The 25,748-nt window shown below is 45.0% G+C and overlaps 1 protein-coding gene across 2 annotated transcripts in view; it reads right to left on the bottom strand.

The window, feature by feature from the left end:
• Positions 1 to 3,394: 3,394 nt before the first annotated feature.
• Positions 3,395 to 25,748, bottom strand: part of TMCC3 (transmembrane and coiled-coil domain family 3) — a 71,252-nt gene continuing 48,898 nt past the window's right edge. Inside the window, exons 2-4 of one of the 2 annotated variants that reach the window (XM_036301557.1) lie at positions 14,639 to 15,539; positions 11,592 to 11,727; positions 3,395 to 7,537 (exon numbers count right to left, since the gene is read on the bottom strand). In XM_036301557.1, coding sequence (XP_036157450.1) covers positions 7,235 to 7,537; positions 11,592 to 11,727; positions 14,639 to 15,528 — 1,329 coding nt within the window. In that variant the 5' untranslated portion in view covers positions 15,529 to 15,539 and the 3' untranslated portion in view covers positions 3,395 to 7,234. Of the gene's footprint in view, positions 7,538 to 11,591; positions 11,728 to 14,638; positions 15,544 to 25,748 lie in introns of both variants that reach the window. The other variant, XM_036301556.1, reaches the window with a different exon arrangement.

The following is a 25,748-nucleotide window of genomic DNA, read 5'->3' as shown; positions in this document are numbered from 1 at the left end:
GAGGAGAAGGGAGCAAGTGAGAGAGTTCAGGCCTAGTGAGTACGGGAAGGGAGCTCCAGGAGAAGGGAGTGTTCCCTTGGCCTTTACAGCCGGAAGGCCTGCCAGAGCCCAGGCTTTCGGGGAATGCTGTCTCATCAGCTGGGCTCAGGTGCCTGGAGCACCTGACCTGTCTCAGGTTTGTGGCAGGCGGCACAGGCAAGGGCCAGCGGGGGGAGTGCAGAGGCTGCCTGTGAGATCTGCAGGGACTGGGAGGAGCCGGCAGGGAGGCCAGTGCTCAGGGCTCGGCATCTGGCAGGGTTTACTCACTGCTGCCTCAGAACCAAGTGCTCATTTGCATGTTATCCCTGTGAATACCAGGAGCATCCCATCCCCTCTCCAAGGAACCCCCAGATCTTCAGAGAGCTCCTGCTATTGTGCTGAGTCTCTCTGACCTGGAAATATATCCACTTTAAAGATGGCTCTACTCAGTCATGCCCACGTGGCTGGCTGTGAAACTGAGCTGAGAAAACAATATTCAGGAAGCTCATCTCCCCTCTAAGAACATTGAGGGGAGTTTTAATTTTAGCCTAAATGCTGAGAGCATGGCCCTTACTGCTGCAAATATTGCATTTTGTTGTTATCCTGTTTCCTCCTCCTAGAATGTAACCCCCACAAGGTCAGGCACTGTTTTGCCCCCACTGTTGAGCCTAGAACAGTGCCTGCCAAGAGAAAGTGCTCAATAAACAAGTGAAGGCCCTGTTCCAAGCACTTTACCTAAACCGTACAACCCTAGGCATTTAACCGTTTAGAAAAGGGGTCCCGAGAGGATAGACATTTCCCCAGGTTAATCAGATTGCAGGTGAGGGAAAAGCCTGCTAGTTTCAAGCTGGGCTTCCCACACGACATGCAGTCATTCAGAGTCGACTTGGTTTATTAGACGACCACGCCTGTGAAACTAATTCCTGCTAACCCGACTCTGACAAGAGCATCCCTGACAAGACAAACCAAAGGTACTGATTTACATTCAAGTATAACTAGCTGCCAAGGAGCTGGAATGCTCGGACCAGCTGGAAAGCTAGCCTGTCCCCAGCAGGACAAGTCCACTGAGCAGCCAAACACTCCCCACGTGGTTAGGAGGCGGAGCGGAGTCAAGTGCTCTCAGGGGAACCACAAACCAGGCCTGTGAACTGGGTGCCCGAAAGAGCCATGCAGCTGGCCTGTCAGGACCCCTGCCTCTGGGAGGACCAGTGACACACTGCACTGCCGCCCGCTCTGCAGCTGGCCACGGGAACCAGCCACAGCCCTCAGCTCCTGCGTCCTCCCTTGGGGAAAAATACTCGAATGACTAAATGGGCCTGTTCCAATCCAACTCCGTATGGGATTTTCACTGACCCGTGTAGGTGACTGTTGCTCGCTGAAAAGGGTAACCCCACGTGAAGCAGGAAGTCACCCTGCCATAGTCTGACCTGGAGCCTGGGGAAGACCGCCTCTCTGTCTGCGTCCCTGTTGGCTTCAGCCACTGTGTGAGGGGGCGTGCATGGTCTGGACATGGCCTAAATTTGGGGTTCTGTCTTATAGATCTCTGTCTCTGCAGATGGAGGGCGACGGCTTCAAACCCCAGGGAAGTGTGATGATCAGAGTCAACGAAACCACTTTCAGGAGGAGACACCCAGGGGAAGGCTCGGTCAGCATCGCTGCTCATGATGTGAACAGTCCAAGAATCAGAGAAGAATCCAGGTCTCTGAGACATTCCTTGGCAAATGGAGTCTCAGCTATTAGCACAAGTTCTGTGCCACAGACCAAGGCATGACTTCACTTTCTTTCTGCAACAGGCACACCTCGTTTTATTGCTCTTCACTTCATTGCGTTTCACAGATGTGGGTTTTTTTACAAATCGAAGGGAAGACCCTCCACCAGCAAAAAGATTATGACTCGCTTTATTGCTGTGGTCTGGAATTGAACCCACAGTGTCTGTGAGGTATGCCTGTACTCAGTAGTTTGTTTTTAAGCAGAACAGAAAAAAAAAATCCAATTCCCAATGCCTGGGCCAAAGTAGAGTAACCACCAGCAAAACAGCTGTTAGCACGGCTGACGCTCATTTCTGTTAACTGCTTTACTCAAGTGAAGGGCCTGGTGAGGGAGAAATTCTGGCTGGCTTAGCAAGGAGAGAAATTTCAGAGGTAGCCACCACAGATCGCAGCAGATGTCATGCAGCTCAGAGCAGAAACCACCAGGGACTTCGCCATCTCAGAGCTAAGCAAAAAAGCTGATAAATAATCAGCCACGCCAACTGCCAATTATACACCCAGAGGCTCAGGAAGCCAGGGAGGGTGTAAAAGTTGCTTTAATTAACAGCTTTCCATTCTCTTCGTCCACAACTCTGTCAGCCTGTCTCTTCAAAGACCGAGGATGCTGGCTTCAGGTAACGATCCTTACCACAGTATGCCAGTGGGGTGGAGGTATAAATGCACAATTTGCAACAATGGTATTGACTGCTCCAGTCCTAGGGTTAAAAGCGACCTTTCTAGGACTCCAAGAGTCATCAGCCTTGAAGGAGCTGAGAGCTGGGAGTGATTAGAAGCCAGTCACTCAGTCCCTCCTATTACAGCGCGGGGTAGTGGTTCCCAGCGCAGGCTCCTCGCACCAGCTTGGGGCTGAATAAACAGCTCCACCAATACCGGCTGCACCATGCTGCGTAAGCTCAGCGTCCTCATCTGTTAAGCAGGGATAATGGGGCCTATCTTACTGAGTGCTGCAACAATTACATTTGACATCGCATGCAAAGCACCTGGCACAGAGAACTGTGTATAGTTAAAGCTCAAAGAATGTTAGCTGTCACCCCACATCTACCATAGCCCATGGCGTTTGGGTATCACCATGGTCCTCTGTGTCCTAGGAACTTCTACATCTCATGGTCATACCTGTTAGAAAGTAACTCCCTCCCCACTAGGGCTTGAGGAATGGGCTGCATACCACACACCAACAATGTTTTAGGAAATGGACTTGGAATGGTTTACAAACTGATTAAGGGAGGTAGGGGAGGAGGGTAACTGGCAGAACAGGGTTTTTAGCTGTGAAACTATTCTGTATGATACTGTAATGGTGGACACATGTCAGTGTACATTTGTCCAAAGTCATAGAAGGCACAAGAGTGAACTGTAATGTAAACTGTGGCCTTTGGGAGATAATGAAGTGTGAATGCAGGTTCATTAATTGTAACAAGTGTACCCCCGGGTGGGGGATGTTGACAGTAGCAGAAGCTGTGCATGTGGGGACAGGGCTATATGGGAACATCTCTGTACCTTCTGATCAAGTTTGCTTGAAATAAAGTCTATTCAGAGAAATAAGAAATAAAGGTTATTAAAAACTGGTGATACACACAAATGTACTACTGATATTGGCTCTGACAAATGTGAAAATTTAAGAAATCTAGCTCTTTATTTAACTTCAAAGCTAACATCAGTGTTTATTTAAAAAAATAATGGCACCTGCTTTGAATGGGGTGAAGATCTACAGAGGACTTACAATTTTAGGCTGACACGAGACTGTGTAGTATCCCACAAAGTGTAATTATGCAGTGGATCTCACAGTAAGCATTTCCAGTTTGTACTTTCAGAGCCACTGACTAGCGCCCAATCACGTCTTAAACATGGAGCACGTTTCTCTTAGGACAAGCACAGAGGGAGACATGCTTTAAATAATACATAAATTAAAACTGCAACACATAAATCATTCCTAAAACAATTCAGGTACACGACTTTCCAGCTTCTTATAAACAGAGAAATTGTACTCACTTTAGAAAGTTCTAGGTTAATTCTGCTTTATGTTTTATGGGTTATCAAACTCTTATAAACTACCTTTTTCTTTTAGCTTCTTAACTACTGATGTAAACAGGCCAATCTCATTATTTTTTTTAGAACTCTTTCTGTAGTACATGTGCTAAACTTCTTGAAATACTTCTCTCCAGATAAAGCCCTGAATTTTAAATAATGCCACTTTATCCCACCACCGGCTCCCCAGAATTATAGAAATATGCAAAATAGGTTAATCACACATGTCCACATTAATAAGTATAATTAAATGTTTTTTTCAAACCAATACAACTATATTTGGATTCAATACAAAAAAATGTTCCCATTCAATGCAAAATAATTTGATATTTAAAATCCAAACGAAGAGGACAAAAGTAATTAGTTGCCCAAGGGAAGCTAGTTTCCATCCCTATTACTGAACCCATAATTAAACCTGATTCAAGAGGAATGGCTGGGCAATGAACACACACAGTGGGGCAATATTTCAATGAAAACAAGAATGACAAAGCAGGAGAGGGGCTAAAATCACACAGATGCTAAGTGACAGAGAGGGATAACAGCACCATGGGCTGAAATGGAAAAAGGAGGGGTTTCAGAAGATTTCATCTACCAAGAGACAGTAGCGAGCATGAGTAAAACCGCTAACGGTACAAGCTAGACTTTCACTGCCCCAAATCTGCAATGGGGTACTTCTATTTACCTCTTCACTGTAGGATTTATTTATTTACTTTTTGGGGGTCTTTTGTTCTGGCTCAATCATATTCAAAATATAAGCTGGAATAGCCAATTCAAAACCCACAAGGGAGTATTTTTAGGTTTTTGTTTTGTCATGAAAATAATCTCACCAAAAATGTCAGCACCCAAAATCACTCAATCCGTTCACGGAGTGGGCAGGTGCTCACCCACCCAGCTGGCTTTCCTCCTCAGTAGGTATGTACAAGATGTTTACTATCAATGCAAGGTGGAGAAAAGGGATTAGTTAACTTAAATGTCAATTAAATATCCAATTCCAGCATACGTCATAGCTTGATTACTATTTTTCATTGTATACTTATAAAACTTTATTTAATTTCCTCATGCAGTGGGAAGGTTTATTCCGTAAGAAGAGAAGAAGAGTCTCTTTGGGGTATGTCATCTTATTAGAAAGCTTCATGAACTTTCAACTAGACTCTAAAATAAATATGCCGTGTAGGTTGAGCATATCCAAGGGAAACAAGCTTATCCGATGTCTAATGAGAGTCATCAAAAATATGAATTCTGGAAAAAGAATTCATGATGAGGTGCAATGAATTAGATGCCACACTATTCAGAACAGAGCATTTCTAGCAGCTTGTTAACTGCTCCAGACTGGAGGGGCCAGAGTGTGCTGCCTCCCCTTTCCTTCACTTCTTACTGTGGGGGACGCATGGATCGCAGGCCTGGGAAGTCCCTGCAAACTTGCTGGGCTGAGCCATGGAGTGGAATGTGGTGGCAGGAGGAGGCTGATGTCTTCCTAGACCCTCCTAGAGCCTTACATGATGCCCATAAGCAAAGGGGCATGCTGGCCATGAAAACATAAGAGCAAAAGGAAGCACACCATTCCTTCTCCCTCCCTCCCCTAGACCTGGAACCTGTTTCTGTCCCCTGGATATGATGGCTCACAGTATGTTAGCAGCCAACTTGGGAGACCCAGGGTGAGTCTGACAGTGCAAGGAGACGGCCATGGGATGGGGTGGGCCCAGTAACTCCCTCTTCCCTGAATCCAAAATACTCTATAGCCAACGATTTCATGAAATCATGTTTATTGTTTTAAAAAGCTTGCGTCTGGAATTAGATAATGGTGACAGTTGTATGAGTTTGTGAACTGATTAGAACCACTGAATTGTAAACTTAAAACAAAAGCTTGAGTTGTATGAGTCTCACGCACACTGGACTTGTGCCACATGCTCGATTATTCCATTCTCTCAAACCATGGCACTGTCACATTTCTTTCATGAGATTTCCCTAAAAGCAGCTCTTTGCAAAATATTGCACTTAATTTATACCCAGGCAATTTGAAGCTTTCTGGAAGAAAATGTACACTAACAGGCATCTTATGTCTTCAGATAACAGTGGGTGGTGGGAGGAGGGGCTAGACAGCAGTTCCCATAAAATTCTCCCACCTCTTCCTTTCATGTACAGAGAGGAACCCATGTAAAGGAGTGTCTCACTGGGCTGAAGACAGTGAGTGGCATCCCCCAGACAGGCCTGGGATGCTAACTTTTGGATGCTGCTACCTCAGGCGCATGTGGCCACTCGGTTATCCTAGGACTTATCTTCAGTGAGATGCCAGGAGACAGATGGCACCCTTGGCTCAGACACTGCATCTAATTTATCATATTCCTGCTGGTCTTTCAGGAGCCTCTCACTCTTCATCCAGGCGAACTGCGCCCACCGATCTAGCTGCCGTGTCATATTTCCTCCTGCTTCCAGTGTTCTACCCGAGTGCACTTCAGCTTTATAAATTATGATTCAGCTTTCCTTCTGAAAGAACCCACTGCCCTGCAACACGAGCATCGTGTGTTTTCGTTTACGGAGTAAGCTTCAAACCCCTCACAGACCTGCGAATAAAGTGAATCACACCTCACGGGGGTTTATCACAATTACGGTTTGTTGAATCACAAGCCTCTGCAGTAGTCCTGACAGGACCCCAAATGGATGTTAAAGCCGCAGCCTGATGAGGGGTTTGGATGCATTTCTATATGCTTTGGAGGCTGGGCATTCGATAGTCAGTTCAGGTGGAATCAGGTGGACGGTTCCATGGGAATGAGAAGGCACAAGCCCCATTCACACATCCTGCTGTCTCACCATGTAAAGTGCAACAGAACAACTAATTAGACTTCGGATGGATAAACAGGTGTGTCAAAAGATTTCCATGTTACAGAGAGCCACACACAATTGAGCACTGTGGACACTGGGCACACCTGGGACCTACGGTCAACTGTGGGATGGATTACACGGGGTTTACTGGACTTCCACGGCCAACGCCTGTCCTTCTCTTCCCCGAGTCCTGCCACATCTTTGCTGCTACGTGACTCAGTGAAAACGTGACCACTAACAACGGTGAGCTCATTTATGATAGAGATCTGAGAGAGAGACACTGAAAGTCCCTTTTCTTCTGAGTCACCAATTATGCCGAGTGCTCAATAACCAGAGGTCTACCGTGCTGGTGAGTCAGCTGGGCAGGAAATCTGGTCTGATTAAGGCAGAGAGTAACATGGGAGCTCTGAACAGTTTCACATGACCAGGTATGGGGACCGAGCTGGCAATTGCTGCCGAGATCAGAGAGTTGTAGTTATTTACAGCACAGTCCCAGTCCTGGTCATCTTCATTGGCACAACTGCTCATGTTAAAATTTGGTAGTATGCACAGAGGTCTCTTTAAACTAAAAACCAGGAGACACTTGAAGACAGGAACCAGTGGCTTCATCTGGGTATTATTATCCTTTCTATGGCACACAGAATATGGTCCCAGTTTTTACAGAATATTGCAAGAAGAGTCACAGCAAAGAAGGTGCCAATGATGTGGAAGCGGCTCTTCATCATGGGCGAGACGAACTTGGCGATGGTGGACACACACACCAGGATGACGGTCATGAAGGCCAGCACCACGTTGATGCACTTCCCCAGGAGAACCCTGGCGTTCGCCGTGTCTGTCTGCTGGGCCTGCTGCTCCTGCTGGTGGAGCTCCAGCTTAGAAATGCGAGTCTGGCAGGATTCCAAGGCTTCCTGTGGGCAAAAGGCAGAGCAAGGATCAAATGCCGTGCAACCACGGGCAACCTATGAGCGCCTGTCTGGAAGTGCACCAGAGCCCCCAGCTCAGAATGCTGCTGCCGAGGCAGCCCACAGCCAAACTGACGACGACGATGACGATGGCAAAGAAAGAAAACAAGGCTCATTTTATCGTCATTTATGGGCAGAATGAACATGTGTACACAACCATAAAGCCCATAAATGAGAAATTAGGGTTGGGTATTCTGACTCCACCTACATATGAAATGAAGTGCATATTGGCATCTGCTGGTGCCACAAGGGACAAACCGGGGGGTGGTGGTGGTGGTGTTAGGGTTCCATTTTTGGGACAGTTGTCTACTTCTAGCCATGGAATAGGTAGTATCTCTAATTCTAGTCCTTATTTTACTGCTCAGTCTGTGTGCACCCATTACCAATTGGCAGAGGATGGACCGAGAAAGGCAGGGACAGGACTGACTGCGGGACAGCTGTTTCACCTGTGTCTCAAGACACTATCTGAGGCCGTGCATTCTCTCTAGATCCTGTTCTTTCCAAGACTTCAATGACTAAGATAAGATGATGCCAGGTATACCTCTAGCCCAGCTGTCTCTTCTGAGATCGAGTCATATATCTACACACCTTCTTGAGCTTCCTAAAAGCACCTCAAATGCAATATGTCCAAATGTGGATTCATGCATTGCATCTTCTCCCGCACCTACCATCAGTCCTGATTCCCTTCCAGTTCCTTTTCTCAGAACATGGCATCTAGTATGCCCAGTTCCTCAGGCCAGAAGCCTGAGAGGCATTCATCAATGCCGTCATCACCCAGCCCCCTCGATACAACATCCAGGATCTATCTCAACTGGTCTATTTCTCTCCCCTCCCAGTCACCACCCCAATCTAAGCCACCTGGATCTCTTGCCTGCAACAAATACAGAAATTTTTCCACACACCCTCTTGATCTCAACCTCATGAATCCACTTTCCACACAGCAGCCCAAGTGATCTTTGAAAGATGCATATCTGCTGTCACTCCTTGTAAACTTCTTGCATCTTTAACATGGCTCAGACCCAGCTACGCTCTCCTGCTGTGTTCTGGCCGTACCGGCTTTCCAGGTTCTGAGAAGGAGCACACTTGGGGCTCTGTATATGCAGTGCATGTGTCTGGCATGTCTGCCTCCCCACTCCCTCCTCTCTTCATCTGTGGATCTCCCATTCTCTTTCAGGCCTCAAGTTACCTGTCGCATTCTGAGGGAAGCCTTCCTGACCCATCAGACTACGCCAAGCCTCCCTTTAGCCCTCCTCCCCAACCAAGAGGCCATAGCTGCATGAGGATGAGGACGAGGCCCACTGAGCTGCGATCCCCAGCAGGAGGCCAGTGGCAGGCATGCAGCAGGTGCTACATACTAGCTGAATACTCAGGAGACTGGGTTATGGGGTATGAGGCTTGAAAGAGAAAAACCTTTAGTCTCTTGAGAGAAAAGGACCTAAGTAGAAGGGGGTACAGTGAGCCCCTTTTAGTTCACTAGCCTACTGTCTAACTCATTTACAAATATGTGTTTATTCAATTAAAATACAGCCATCTTCTCGGGTTTTTAAACAGCACAATGATTTAACATGATTTGCTTTTCTTCTGCTGAATATACTCTATGGGCCAAAGAACAGGGTTGGCTGTTACTACAGTAACTTTCGGTATATAGGCTACCAACAAAAAAGGTAAAACTTTTTCAGACCTTCATATTCTAAAAAATACTGCTCTCTACAACAACACACAAGTACCCCATATCATTCATATATATATATATATATATATATATATATACACACATTTTGGCTCAAGGTTTCCTTCATTTAGGACATGGCATGGGAAAGTGATAGAACAAGACAAAAGACCAACATTGTAGGCAAATTCATCCATCTTTGATTGGGTAGATGAATTACATATATAAATAGAATGATCCTAGAATTGTCTTAGAACTGCTATCAATTGTTTTTAACCAAAAGAAAAATCCAAAAAATTTAAGCAATGTATTGTAAGGAACTTTGGTCACAGCATACACTAGGAGATAGCCCCACAACCGTCAGACTTCCTTGGGTCCAGTATTTAATTTATTGAGGATAAACACAAAGGACAGGATTATCTTCTAAACTCTTTTCATGGGGAATTCAGGGTTAAAAACCCCAATACTCAATTGCTTAAAATAACAACAAATTCTTGCAACCCTGTAGGCCACAGCCACCCTCATCTATACTGGCGAATCCTCCGGAATAACCCTGTGAACAAAAGAAACAACAAATAGGACAAAGCTGAGCAGGCCCAACTGCTAAAAGCCCTGGGATATATGCCTACCCACCCACATACTAAAAACATTTATTTTTTGACTGCTTATGTGTCCGGCAAAGATTTAAGTACTTTACGTTATTGCTAGTATCCCATTTAATTCTCTCGACAACCTTAGGAGATAGAGCTCATTAATATTTCCATTTTATAGATGAGGAAACTGAGGTACAGGACGCTGACTTGTCCAGGGCCACACTAAGTAGTAGAGCCAGGACCCAGAGATGTTCTAAAACAGAATGATCTAATAAACCCGCATTGTTCACTTGGCAACACTGAACACTTAAATGGGTTCACATTTTTTGAAGCCAGTCAGTGGTGAAGCTGTCTCCTAGCCCGGAGCAGGGGCAGACATCCTCAGCGTCTTCTGCCCCATGTCCCCAGGCAAGCATTTCCTACCAGCTCTGCCTGATGCCAGAACTGTCCAAACACACATGTGGGATTAACCCAAGCTCCGCCCTCCACATAGAGTGGAACAAAACATGGGCGCTGACACACTAGCTCACACACTGTGGGAGAAATCTCTCTTTATGCTTCAGTTTTCTCCCTTATGAAGTGGGTCTGGAGAAAATAATCACTGGCTACAAAGAAAATTTGCAAAAATGAAGCTGAACATTACTCAAAGAGTATAATTTTTTTTTTTTAAAAAAAGGCAATCTGCAGGTACATAAACTGGTACAGCCACTGTGGAAAACAGTATGCAGTTCCTAAAAAAAAAAAAATTAAAGATAAAACTATCAGAGGACCCAGCAATCCCACTTCTGGGTGTATAACTACAGGAAATGAAATCAGTATTTAGAAGAGCTATCTGCACCCCCATGTTCCCTGCAGCATTATTTACAATAGCCAAGACATGGAAACAACCTAAGTGTTTATTGATGAATGAATAAAATGTGGCATTATATCTACAATGGAATACTATGCAGCCATGAGAAAGAAGGAAATAACTGCCACTTGCAATGCCATTTGACATGGATGGACCTTGAGGGCATTATGCTAAGTGAAATAAACCAGGCAGAGAAAGACAAATACTCTATGTTCTCAATTATATGTTGAATCTAAAAAACTGAACTCATAGAAGAAGGGATAGACTGGTGGCTGCCGGAGGAGCAGGGACAAAATGGGTGAAGGTGCTCAAAAGCTACAAACTTCCAATTATAAAAGCAAGATTTGTTTTACATTTTAAAGTTTTTAAAAATTTTGGTTGTGGTGGGGAGAGTAGGGTACAGATGATGAGCTTGGGGGGTGGGGTTAGATAATAAGAATTTGTTAATTAATTTAGGCAGAAAGTAAACAGAATATAGCTTCTTTACCCAGTAATGTCTATAAACAGCGACTTTAAACCGATGTGCTGCAAGAATTTTTACCTGTTTAGTCAGAGGCACTGACCTCTTTTCCTTTAAATTGTCAAATAAAAAAATGACAACAGCCAACACAATAGCCCTCTGCTGTGAATGAATCAAAATGGTGCCTTTTTTTTGGTCAGACTGGCAAAAATATATAGTATTTTATATTTTGGTGTGCCACGGAATTTTAGTAAGTAGTTTATGTGTGTCATGAGATGAAAAAGGTTGAAAATTGCTGTCTATAACATGAGCTGATGGGCTTAATAAGGTAGAGCACTAACGCTTGCCGAGGGGCATGCACTTAGTGTGTTAGGTGAATTAACGGCTGGGAAAGCCCTGTGCGTGCCCAAGGAGGGGAGGAAAGGCACCTGGATGTCCCGCGAGCGCTCGTAGGCCTGGTAGGCCACCTTCTCCTCGATGCTGGCCAGCTCCTGCTTCAGGTCGGCCGTCTCGTGCTGATGCAGGTCTGTCAGGTCATGGAGCTGGTCTTCTAGTCGCTCGTACCTTTGAGAGAGAGAAGCCGATTCTGAGCACGACATTTCAAAGGTGTTCTAACAGCACATTCCGAATGACGTCCTTTATCTCACTGCTGCCAGTGCCCTTTGGCTTGTTGTCATCTCCTGGCAGACTGTTTCCAAAAGAAAAGTCTGGCTGTGGGAAATGCACTGACTTCCAGCTCTGGTCTCTCTAGTCCTAACTGTCCTCACCACTGGGTTTCATGCAAAGCAAATCTGCTTTTCCACCCAGGTCAGAACCGCGTGTTGGCTGACTGTGATGACAACAGGAAGGACCTCAACAATGACATGTTCACTGTGGCTGGTCAGGAGGCAGGGTTGTGGGGGATCCTGCTCAAGGCAAGGACCCACTGGCATCCCAATGCTCCTCCCCTCTCCGCCCCCACAGTGCCCAGCAGTTCATGGCCAGGTGCCAGAGTGCCTAGAAGGAAAGAACCAACTACTACACTGGAGCCAACTCCACGATTTCCTAGTGTACACACTGATTCTGAACACATGTCCCAGTTCTTGGAACTGCAGTGCCAACAACAAATTAAGCTCACTATAAATTATAGATGGCTTATCAGGTCAGGTGGCACTTCCAAAAGTACAAATCTAAGGTAACAGAGGCACAAAGATTCCCATTCTTAGCCCTCATCCCCCTCAGAGAGGAGAGATTTACCTCATACATATTTACATAAACTTATAATGTTTATTTTGAAGGAAGAAGCACTATTTGGAGAAGATGCATTAGCCTGAAATGAATTTGATCAATGCCAGTTTTAAGATCCTTATACATTTTTTAAAAATGAGACCAAAAAAATACATATTTAATGCTTAATCTCAGGTAGGACTTCATAGGTGCCCAATGCTGGTGTTATAAACAAGCCCTTTAAAGATCTCTTAAAGTAAGCAATATAGTCAGTTGCTAAATCATGGAGATCACAAACATTAAGTATACTAGTGTCCCAGTGCTCGGATTTGTGCACATTGAAAGGAAATTAATTAGAAGAAATATTTTAATATCGCTATTCGCCTTTTCTCTATAATAGAAGTGTCAGAGATGAAAGAAAATTAGTAAAATGTATATGAAAATAAAATATAAATTGATTAATAATAACAACATGATATAGCAACAAAGACATGATATAAAAACAAAACATGATATAAAAACATTGATAAAACAATGACTGATAAGTTGATTAAACTTATTCTAATATCTCCCTGTACACCACATTAAGAGTAAAAACACTTTCAGAGTGCTTGACTAATTTCCCTTGTGATGAAGTATTTACAACTTTAACTTTAATGTCACACGCTCTTTGAACTTGAGAGAAAGCAACATATAACTGACCATGTCCGAAAATGGGTTCAGGTACGAATATTCCTACTCTGTCTAGAGTTTGTCCTTGTGATTTATTAATAGTCATTGCAAATGCTGGCATCACGGGAAAGTGTCTCTGAATTAATTTAAATGGGAGGCCAGTGTCAGACGGGGACAAATCAATACTTGGAATCAGAACCTCTCCTTCCATAGATCCTGTTAATACTTCAGCTTCAATTATGTTAGGTTGCAATCTTTTGATAATAAGTCTAATACCATTACAAAGACCCCATTTACTATTCACATTTCTCAGTAGCATGATGATTGCACCTACTTTCAATTTTAATTTATGACACGGCATTCCCGAAGGAGTAATACTATTAAGAAATTCGATGGGAGCTTTATATGTATCGTGCATGTGCGAGTCAACGTTTATTTTTAAACTAGAGGCCCGGTGCATGAATTTGTGCATGGGTGGGATCCCTCTGGGTGGCCTGTGGGGATCAGGCCAAAACCCGCAGTCTAACGTCACCTGCAGCTCCTACTTGCCATTCCCACTTATCCTGGCCCCCTGTGCCTGCAGTGGGCCCGAGTTCAATCAGTCCTGACAGGGAGGCTCGCATTGCCACAGCAGTGCTCGCCAGCCATGAGCCCGGCGTCTGGCGCCCTCTTGAGGGGAGTGGCCTGCGGGATCGGGCTGAAACTGGCTCTCTGACATTCCCTCAGGGGTCCTGGATTGCGAGAGGGCGCAGGCCAGGCCGAGGAACCCCACCAGTGCACTATCGGGCTGGGGAGAGACCATGGGAGGGCTACAGGGCGTGTCTAGCCCCGTCTTGCCCAGTCCTGATCAGCTAACCTACCAGAGCATCTGCCCCCTGGTGCTCAGTACATGTCATAGCGAGTGGTTGAGTGGCCTTAGCATATCATTAGCATATTATACTTTGGTTGAACAGTTGACCAGTCACCGGACGACAGAACACTTAGCATATTAGGCTTTTATTATATAGGATTGCCAGTGCGTGTCATATGTACCGGCCAGTTAGTGGGTCGGATGTACGGATGGTCACTTAGCCTTTTATATATACAGATAACAAATGAGAACAAAACCTTTCCTAAATTTATGTAAGTGGGTATTTGTGACTTAGGATAAAATTTGGACCCAAAGAGTACTGCATCCCAAGCTAGTCAAATGGAATTAAGCTTAATATTCTCTGGAAAATTTGTGATTCAGAAATACTTCTTGTGTGACAAAGAAACCAAAGTCAAAGACATATTAGGAAAGTTTAAAAATTGTTTCATAAAATACAGCTGAAAAAAGCCACATTCCTAAATTAATACATATATAAAACCATGTATCAGATATAAGACATGTAAGCTAAAACTTAAATCTTATAATATGTGATAGGTATTTACTTTTTGTTGTCTACAGGATGATGCTCAACCAACTGAGCCACACTGGCCAGAGCCCAAATGCCTTTTGACCCATATTCCTCTTTATGAAAAGTACAGCCATTAGCGTATCACTGTCAAGCAAGGTCTCTGCAATTAGTAACTCATGCTTCCAAATAAATTCTAAGAGAATTGTCTGAAATAATACCTGTATCTCTCCTCTTGCAGGGTCTGAGAAATAAAACCATATTCTCTCTTAAACTGCACCTTCAGGGCCTCGATGTCCTCGGCCAGCTGTGCCTGGGTATCCTTGATCTCCCTCAATTCCTCCAGGATCATGGTGAGCCTTCCCTGGCTGTCCAGTGTGCCTGCTCCGCTGGCCCCAAATGACTGGTTCCCATTACTGTCGGCGGAGCCCGATGTGCCGCTTGAGCACTCGTCATCGCTGCCATACTTGGGTTTGTTTACAATGGTCGAGCTGCCCCCATAGACCCTGGCACTCGCCTCGGGCCTAAACTCATCTAAGGAATTTTTTAAGTGAGCAATGTTGTCTGCGCTGCCAAACTTATTCCGGATCAAGTTGGCAAACTCTTTGGACTTATTGAAGACAAATACAGGTGGAGTGAGGGAGACCCCTGGCATGCCTGATTTACTGCTCTCCAGGCTGTGTGGAGCAGTTCGAGACTTGGCCTGGGCATCTTTCAGGGAGTGCTGGATATCCTTCAGGTTGTCCTTGGAGATTCTGGAGGCTCCGTTCTGTTCGATCTCCTTGAGCTTTCTGTGATACTGCTCTAATTTCTTCTGCAGCTGGGCAATGGAGTGAGCTGATTTCTGATTCTTCTTCTCAAAGACTTGTTTGATGCGGCCAGCCTGCTGCTTGTCGGCGCTGTTGACTAGTTTCAGATATTCCGCAACATTCCCATCCCGGGACGTCTGCTCGATTTTGATCTGCTCTGTTACCTTTAGAATTTTTTGTTTCAGGCTGTCCGCATTGAGCTTGACCTTGTGGAAGTCCAGGATGCCATCTGGTACATCAAAGTTGAGGTTGGTGTCTGACCCGCCTCGGCGTATGTTCAGGGGCAGGCTTAGGGTATTCATGTCATGGCGCTCTACCTGAAAAAGAGCAGAAGTAACTAAGATTTGAAGTCTAAGAGACAGTTACTGTGATAGAATCTGTGCTCACAACAGACATACTTCAGTCCTAGATTTTTAAAAAACTCCCTATTATCGTTGAACACAGGACAACAGTCCAACTCCTCCTCATATACATGTACACTACCTGTGAGATTCAGAGTCCCAGGGAATTCATTTTCTGTCTGATCCGATGGCAACTTTTGGTTGGCAGGGGAGAAATGCATAGAATGAGGTTACCAGTCAGTCCAGGTTTCCCAAAGTGCCCAGGTAATGGGGATGCCTGCCATGCCCCATTCACCATTGAGGGAAGTCATCCAAGTCAGAACTCAATCATTTAATAGAAGGAGAATGAAAGAAATAAATAAAAGAAAAATAAAAGTGAAGTTCTAGCAGGTACATTCACTTACACAATAAATTATTTTCTTTTATTTTTTAAATGTTTTTATTGATTTCAGGGAGAAAGGTGCAGGGAGAGAGAGAGCTAGAAACATCAATAAGAGAGAATCATTGATCAGCTGCCTCCTGCATGCTCCCCTCCCCCCGCAACCTGGGCATGTGCCCCGACCAGTAATCGAACGTGATCTCCTGATTTATGGGTCAACACTCAACCAGCCAGGCAAGAAATTATTTTCTTAATGAAATAATTAACAGATGTGATGAAATAATATGGTGCAAGATTAATTTTAATAATTGAGTAATACAACAATATTTAGATGTGGAAACAACCGCAAACCACAACTAAAGTGATTAAAAAAACAGTAGTACTAATATTACTAGTAAGATCATGTGAAATAGCTTTCTTACTCAAGGGCCGCCTGGGGAAAAGAACTATGAAGTGAGAATCTTGGCAGGGAAGGTGGGTGGGTAGGTGGGGCGTTAGCCTGGCTATAAAAGGGAAGCAATGCAGAATGTGTGCCAGGCACTGCGGATGCTCACAGGGCTGTCCTATTAGATCCTCTCTACCACACCAGGCAAATAATGTGTTAAATCTGTGTAATAAGTAGAAACTGAGACTTAAAGGAGTCAGGATTTGAATCAAATCACCCTAACCAGGTCCTCTTGCCATGTCAGGACACTCTCACACTTGTGTCCCCAGAGGACCAAAACCAGGTCTTGGTAGACTCTGGATACATTCTCTAAACAAAGATTTGTAAGATCTAAACTGAAGCATCTTAGCTGTCAAGTTAACAACCCTTTGATTAGAATAATGCCTTGATATAGATTCTCACGTGGGAGACAATATTCAGCCCAAGTTACTTTTTTTTTTTTAAAGGGGAGAGTACACTGACATAGCAAAAAATTAGTAAGATAATAACAGATTGCACACTGCCCAAGTGGCCCAGACTTGAATGTGGACTGTTTCCAACAATGAATATTAACAGGTTGCCATATGAAAAATGCTACCCAGTGCTTTTTCCCAGCAGCACAGGGGGACACACCCAGACTGGTGGGGCAGGCCTCCTTCATAACTTACAAAATCTGTTACCATTATTCCTTGGCCCCTGTCTTCCCACAAACCATTTTGCCATGGGTAAGCAACACTGGTTGTTTTATCTGGCAGAAAAGCATCAGGCTGGAAGGAACTCAATGCCAAATCACTATCAGACTAGAAAACAGGATGTATGAAAAAAGGATAAAGGAATAGTAACTTCACCTGGTCAAGAGGGAAGAATGGGTGCAGGGACTAAAGAAAGTATATAATAATCATCAAGTCCTAGAGAGATGAGTACAGGAAACTCAAGGAAGTATGTATCGATGGTGCACTAGTGGACCCAAAAAGGAATGGGCTTAAGTAACAGCAATAAGGCATGCACTAAACCTAGCAAATGTTTATTTTGGGCAGACAGGGTAACTGTACAACCATGAGGCTGGGAAAATGATGTCACTGAAGATATCTAATTTAATCGTGCTTCTCTACTTCTCAAAAACTTCCTTTGGCTCGCTAATGCCTCCCAATTAACTAATACAACCTGGCCACTGTAAGGTCTTAGCTTACCTTTCAGGACTCACCCTGCACCTGATGGATGCTGGTTATCTTAAGTGACCCAAGCAACTCAAAGTTTCCAGAATGTATGTGAATTGTCTATGGATTTCCTCCTGCATCTAGTATTTGCAATGCCTGCTACCCATTCACTTCTGCTAATCCAAATCCTACATGTGCTGCAAAATGCATTTCAAATGCCACTTCTTTCATGAAGTTTGTTCCAGTCCCACTGGAAAGTTGCCTTGCCTTTCTGTGATCCCCCTCTACTCCTCCTTTCTCACTCATGCAGGGGGAGATGGGTCATACCTGTGGCCAGCCTGTGCTGGCCTGGCCCCTATTCACAGGAGGCTGTCTATGAATGCTTGCATGATGACATCATTCAGGAGAGTCTACACTGGAGTCATTTAAGATACATTTTAATAGAATAAAAAAATAACCTTAGAAGTTTGGCCCACACAGACCTGACAATTCCAGGTAGAGATGTTTTTCTAATACCCATGTAATAAGCTCTACATCATTTCACAATGATTCAACTAAATGGAGATCAGGTGCAACAACATACACAAGCATAAATCAGGACTTTTAAGTATAGCTTATAGTCAGAAAAGAGCACATTTAATAAGTGTAAAACTTAATGAATTTCCACAAACTGAACATATTATGTAACCAGGACCCAGTTGGAAAAACAGAAGGGCAACTTCCTTGTGCCCCCTTCAATCATAGCTGCATCATCCTCACCTCCAGAGGTAACCATGCACATGACCTCAGCATTCTCGCCTTTTTTTGCTCTACACTGTGAGATTCGCAAGAACCTGCTCCTGCCCTCCTTGTGCTCACTAGGATAAAGTTATTTAAAAAACAAAAACAAAAACAAAAAATACACACCAAACAACCTGCTTGTATTCTCCATTGAGAAGTCCACCACCACGTCTGAAGATACAGAGTTTCTACACCTTACCAACGGCAGCGGTTAAGTCCTCACCTGTTCTTCCTCCTTTAATTCTCAACCACACTGCAGCTGGCCACCCAACAACTCCGGCATCTCAACACAATGGCCTCGCTCTCTTACAGGCTGCTGGGCCAGGACAGCCTCGTAGACACAGGAGTGTTTATGCCCAGAGGGCTGGCTGACTCTATAATAATGCTTGGCATGTTCACGAGAATCCAGGTCAGGGAAAACTACTACAGTTAAAGCTCAAATCAATCACTCCTAATGCTTGTCCGCAAATCTCAGTTAGAAATGTTTGATCAGGGTAAAAAGTTGGACCTATTGCTGGGCCACTCCTTGCAAGCCTTGTAGTCTCGACTTCTGCAGAATAATTGAAAGTCAGCTAGATGCCCATACACTCCCTGAACAGAAACTGAAATTTCATCACATGCTGGGAAGAAAGCATGAGGGGCCTCAGCACTGAGGGCAGCTGTACAGCGCAGCTGTTTTAGGGCTGAGACCTGGGGAAGAGGACAAAGGCTCACCAATCCTGGAGCCGCATGCATGTGGACTGTGTGGGCCAGGAGACACCTGTCCCAGTTTTGGCACTGACATGTATCAGCTATGTTGTTCTTTGGTAAATCAAATCACATCTGTGGTTGTAGATTTCCTAATTACAGACAAAGGAGATAGAACCAGACAACTGAGAGCTAACACTGTAAAATTCCATGAAATGTAATCCCATTCCCTGAAATGCATCTTTACTGTTGAAAGCGGGTAGAAATAGAATGTTGGGGAACCAGCTAGTATTGTAAGAAATATTAATCATGCTCTGTTAACCGTGATTATTTTATTCTGATTAAAGAAGGCACATTCTACTCTTGCTGGAGCTGACCTGGAGAAGCAGCCCTTCCTCCCCATTTGGGGCTGCCTATAATCATGGAAAGATTAACAAAGATTTGTTACAGAAACCAGAATCGCCAGCCCTTTGAAGATCCCCAGTCCTTTTGCATATCTGTAAACTGTCCTTTTGCCTACTTTTCCTTTGTACTTCTACCTATATAAGCGCTGGCTTATGGTGGGCTGCAGAGCAGATTTTTGTGGAACCTGCTGCTCTCCCATATTGTCGGCAATACTGGAATAAAGGCTCATATATGATTCAACCCTGTCTGTGCTTAATTGGCTCGAGTAGTGACAGGCAGCACGGACCCATTGTTTGTCTGGTTACACTGTGAGATAGTATCACGGAATAGTCAAGGGCTGGGCTCTGGAGGCAGACTGCTTTGGTTTCCTTCTTGGCACCCCTCTTCTGAGCTGTGCCATATCTAAAGTCACTTGGAGAAGTGACTTTAACCTCTCTGTGCCTCGGTTTCCTCTTCTGTAAAATGGAGATAATGATTCTTCAAAGAGCAGTTGTGAGGAAAACTAAGATAATGCACAGAAAGTGCTTAAATACTTCCTGGTACAGAGAGTGGTTTCAATAAACGTTTGCTATTGTTATTTAAAAATGTACCCTATAAGTAAAAACTGAAAGACACAATGGTTATTATTTTTGTACTAGGGGGTTATAAAGAGTCATTCTTCTAATGCTTTCGTATGTTCCAATTTCTAAAAAATAATAAACATGAATTACTGTTTTGGCAGAAGAGCTGCTGTTTTTAAAATGACTGCTAGCCTCTTTCAGTTCTCAGAATTACTTGGCTATTATTACCTTACATGAAAGGCGGAACACCAGCTCTGCAGTGAAGCCATATCTAATGTTTTCCTTCCGGCAGTAGAAACATTTCCACTGTCACCTCGATGTTCTGGAACAAAGGCTACGGGAAAGCTAAAGCCCTGGACAGACGTCAAAAACTGACACAGTCATCTCTGCAACAATCCAAGCCTCCAGCATAGGAGGAAGCTCAGCTCCTCAGCTGGGTGCCAGTCACCACCCAATTGTTACCACCAGCGCTGCTCTAACACATTGTCAGGGGTCCAAAGAGAGCTGTCCCCTGCCATATCCTTATTTAACCCCTAAAGCTCCAGGAGGAAATGAACAAAAAGGGAAGGAGCGCTAGCGCAGAGGCACACCACCCAAACCCTCACCCTTCCTGGGGACTCCTCGAGGGTGTGTACCAAGGCAGGAGTCCCCCGAGGTTCTGGAACCTCGGGGGGTCACTCAGTGGTCAGAATGTGCAGGGCACAGAGAGGTCAGAACGAGGGGACAGAAGCAACCGCCTGCTTAGTCCCCAGGCCGGACACAACGAACCTTTGCTTAAAGAAAAGCTACTTGAGCTCAGTCACATGAGGAAAGGGTCAGGAATTTCAACTGGCCGTCATTCCCAGGCAGCAGGCATGTCACGGCCCACGTGAGGTGGGGTTACAGACAGGCCCATGATGAGCTGCAGGTTCAGTAGCCAGTCTCCCACAGGTGAGGCCGAGGTGTCTGAGTCAACACAGCTGACATTCCGGAGTCATTTTAGCTGAAATCTAACTTCAGGGCTAGAGTTAAGGCCGGCTATATGGTGTGCCAGTCAGAATGTGCCAGGCTTTGCTCTGGTTACAAACAATGTCACAGGATCAATGGCTTAAAAAATAAAGTTTATTTCTTGCTCAGGCTGACACACCTGCCAAGTCAGGTGAGGGACCCAAGCTGATGGAGCCCGTGCCTTCTAGACTGCCGGTGGTCACGGCAGGGGCAGGGAGCCTGACGAACCATCCACTGGCTCCTAGAGGCTTCTGCCAGGAGAGACGCCTGTGACCTCCACTCACTGCACCGGCCCCACCTCACTCCAGGGAAGTACAGGACAGGGAGGTACAATCCTGCCACATACCCAGGAGGAAAATTTCATGTCAGTGACATGTGACATGTGCAGTATCTTTGTTAACACCTCAGAGGCAGGTTTTACTTTTATTACTATTTTACAAATGAGAAAACTAGGCACAGAGGCCAGTATACTGTCCAGGGGCACACAGCTAGCCAACGGCAGAAGCCAGGACTGAAATCAACTCACTCTGTCTCCCTAGCAAAAATGACGGAGAACCTTTACTCTGAGTCAGACATCATGCTAAAACATTTTTTCATATATTCTTTTTTAAAAATTCTTAATTGTTTAAAGTATTACATGTGTCTCCTTTTTCCCCCATGGACCTCTCCCCGGCTGCTCCCACCCCCCCAGCACATGCCCTCACACCCCTACTGTGTCCATTGGCTACGCTTATATGCATGCATACAAGTCCTTTGGTTGATCTCTTATAGCGACACGCCTACCCCCCCCCCCCCCCCCCCCCGCCACCTGCCTTCCCTCTGAGGTTTGACAGTCTCTGTTCGATGCTTCTATGTCTCTGGATCTATTCTCTTACCATTTGCAACAGCATGGAGAGCATTATGCTAAGCGAAATAAGCCAGTTGGAGAAAGATAAATATCATATATCTTATGAACAACATAAACTGATGAACAAAAATAGATCATATATTCTTTACACCAATCCTATCTTACGAGAAAAGCAAGGCTTATAAAGAATACATGTTTCTTAAAGTCCATGAATAAATACTAAATAGCTTAGCTGGGGCTCAACTCAGGTATATAAACAAGGCAAGACTTTGAAAGACCTGTACAAGCTCAGCCACTGGTCATGAGAATCCATTCTGCAGTGTCCCAATGTGGTTCTCCAGACTTGTGTGGAAGCTTCAGGCTTGGTTTAGACTACTCTGTCAGAAATTCTCCCTCAGGCTAGCCTCGAAACCATCACCATGTAACTTCCTACCCCTGGCCCCGGGTTGAGGCCTGGAGCCGCACCAATTTAATCTTGGATCCAACTTATAAAATCCACTTTTCTTCATCCATGTTCCAAAATATAAATAGTGAACTATGCAAAATAATTTTATGAGGGTAAAAAAGATTATGCTTTTATCAAAACTGAAAGGGTTAATCATGAAACAGGGCTCTGACTTAGCTGGGGCTAACAGAAGGAGCTCCTTCTGCAAACCTAAGCCTTGCACAAACATGCCATGAGTGGTTATTTTATAGAAATTCCTGAAGACCATAACTCTTGCACAGCCCCCAGGAAGAAGGACGTCTGACGCCAGCAGAAGGACAAAGGGCAAGGCTGTAAAACTGGGGGTGGGGGGTGGGGGGGGAGGAGGTGATACGTGTCAAGCCGAAGCCCCATCTGCAGCTCTCCCTGAGCACATAAAAAGCCTGCTCCCTCCCCATTCACCACTGATTTCTTTTTCGAACTCAGTCCACCTGCACCCAGGTGACTTGAATAAGTATCTTTTTGATTACACTGAGCCTTGAGTCGGTTCTGTGTGACCCCGGCCCAACCCTGAACCTTTCAAAAATCACAGTCAGGCATTTATAATCACTAAGAGAAGAAAGAAAATAAGAGAAACATAAGGTAAGACTAAGAAATGTAAGGCCTCTGGAGAAGAAGCAAGAGCCTAACAAGGGAGGGGTGATACCTGGACACGTGTGGGAAAAGGCACTCAGCAGACAACCATGGACCTGCCTGGAGAGAAGGGAATGACCCTTCCTTGTGCTGTGCTACGTGACACAGCTGAGAGGATGAGGCAGGGCCCTGCAGGGGTACCTCTGTATCTTCTCCCGGAAGAACACGAGTTTTATCACCATCCCACCTGTAATAGATGATACTACTAAGCCATCTTCCCTCCTGCTAGCTGAGGTCACTAGGCATGACCTCGGGAAATGTCGCACCAGCCAGTGAACATGGGACCTAGGGAGGCTAGCCAGTCATAGATCCCAGCATCAAACACTTGGTTTTCTTGCTAATTGAGCTAACCTGTCCTGGAAAAATCACTCTGAAGGATTGATAAGCATCCTCCTTATCGTGACACTAGAGGCACGATGCACGAAGATTTGTGCAAGAATAGGCCTTCCTTCCCCTGGCTGCCGGCACCAGTTTCCCTCCGGAACCCAGGACCCAGGCCTTCGCTCTGGCCGCCACCTACTGCCTTCCCTCCGGGGCCGGGGGCCACCTCCTGTCTTTGCTCTGGGGCCGGGAGCCGCCTCCGCCTTCACTCTGAGCCAGCCGCCACCATTTTTGTCGTGTTAATTTGCATATTCCCTCCTCATTGGCTGTGGGCGCTGCCATCTTTGTCACAAAGTGATGGTCAATTTGCATATCCCGTCTTTATTAGATAGGATAATTAACACATTCATGTGGATACCTATATACAATACCACAATACCTCTATTTCAGAAGAAAGCCACTTCCCCACTACATGCTAGAAATGAAAAAATCTTATGATCTTCTCATAATATCCAAAAGGAAATTACTAAAGTGTCTTAGTGACATGTTTGTTCTAATTTGTTTATACAAAGAACATTTCCTTTTGTAGTTCAAGTCTGACAACAGCACACTTTGAACCTGAAATAAGTTCATGGTGTACAGAATGGGAATTGAGTCACTAGTTTGGCCATAAAGGTTCAATCCCCCCCACCCCCTTCCTCTCCTAGCATCCCTGACAAGAATCTGTAGTGTCATCATTTTATGTCTTGCCTGCAGGTGAAGTAGACCTCATAACTCAATCAAGGATCATTCGGAAGGGAGGCTGGGATATGGCCCTGTGATAGCCAATCCTTTACCCACCGACACTGCTAATTAACAGTGTAAAGTGTTCAAGGCTCTCAACAACAAATTCTTCAAACATCTTCAAGCACTTACAAACACTTGATACTGTAATTAAAATTAATTACCTTCTCATTAAGCCTCTACCAGGCAACAGTGATAACCTACTTTGAGTTACATGCACTAGAGAATACATATTTCTTCAAAATAATTTATAACTCATACCTTCAATTAATACAAACTAACCCCTTACAAAATTAGTCTAACCTGGGAGATTTACTGTATACTGTGTAATTTACATAAAAGTTAAATTAAAGGGGGGAAAAGGACAGATTTTAACAGACTGCCTTGAAGGGCAAAAGGGGAAGGCTATGGTAATGAAAATTAAGCAACTTATAATGAGTAGCAAGTGCAGGTAAAAAACAGCCAAGGGTCCTCTGTGGAGGAAACTGTAGAGGGGTTCAAGGCCTCACCCAAACACCCATAGAGGGCTATTTCTAAGGAGAGGAAGTGGTTTCTGGGGACCCCACATTCCTGGAAGATAGGCAAGTCTGGGAAAGGGAAGTGAGCACCTACCACCTGACCCTCACCTTTGCAGGCCTGGACCCTAAGAACTCGGCCTTCTCATGGTGAGATGGTGAATTCTCATGTAAGGGAAGCAGGAAGCCCTGATATTAGGACAATTGCAGAATAAACGTCATTGAGGCTTTTAGTTCCTATGCTCAGAAGAAGCTGAGGAAAGGGGTGAATGGAAACCCCCGAGCACTAAACTAACTTCAGGAATCTTTCCCACCCATGCTTGTTATTCCCCATTGGCTCCGGGAAGTGTCTGTCAGTAAAAACTCCCCAGGAAAAGGACCAGAGCATGTGGCTTGAGGGCTGAGGGAGAGGAAGGCATACCACATCCCACTCCAAGGCAGCCGCCGCAGGAACTCGGGAAGTGAGGATTTGGCGGCAGCTCTAAAGAAGAATAGTAACTGTCACCACCCTCAGCCAGTGAGCAAAGAACGCCAGCCTGGGCCTGGGAGGTAGCTGGGAACAACAGATCTGCCTCCATCCCAGGACTGTGACCCCAGCCTTCTGCAAGCATGTCAAACTCGCAGCCAGCGGGCTGCATGCTTTGTTTAAATAAACCAGGCGTACGATCTGCTGGCCATGAGTTTGACATGCTTGTACCTACAGCATTTATTTATGGCTTCCCTTACCCTCAAAATACGGAGGGTGGGCGTTCTTGTGTGCTTAACTAAGTTTCTGAAAGATAGCTACAAATCCAACACTGTCCTACCCAGTCCTCAGCACCTCCAATCGGAAGGCCTTCGAGGCATTCTGAGGGCCTCTTAGGCACACACAACAACTAACTTCATGTGAGGGGCACCGACCTGCAACAGGAATTAGACTTTCAGAGCTGGAAGAATCCTTAGAGGTCTCACTTGGCCTACTGCCTGCTTTTAAAGGCCGCTTGAATATGAACCCAGGTAACATTTCCTTTTGATCCACACTCTATGCATTATAGCTGCCTTGCACAAAAGGGAAAGGAACTTGTCTGCTGAAGTACAGCTTCTTGGGTAAATGCAGAATGAATTCAGTGGTGAATATGATAGTGTGTCTATCAGATAACAAGCATGTTCCCTCTTTGCCTTGGATGCTAGAAGTGTAGAACCAAACTTAGAGTAACTGTTAGACCTGAGGCTTAGCCCT

This window comes from Myotis myotis, unplaced genomic scaffold (assembly GCF_014108235.1).
Source record: "Myotis myotis isolate mMyoMyo1 unplaced genomic scaffold, mMyoMyo1.p scaffold_m19_p_3, whole genome shotgun sequence".
NCBI lineage: Eukaryota > Metazoa > Chordata > Mammalia > Chiroptera > Vespertilionidae > Myotis > Myotis myotis.
This window is presented reverse-complemented; position numbering and strand designations above follow the sequence as displayed.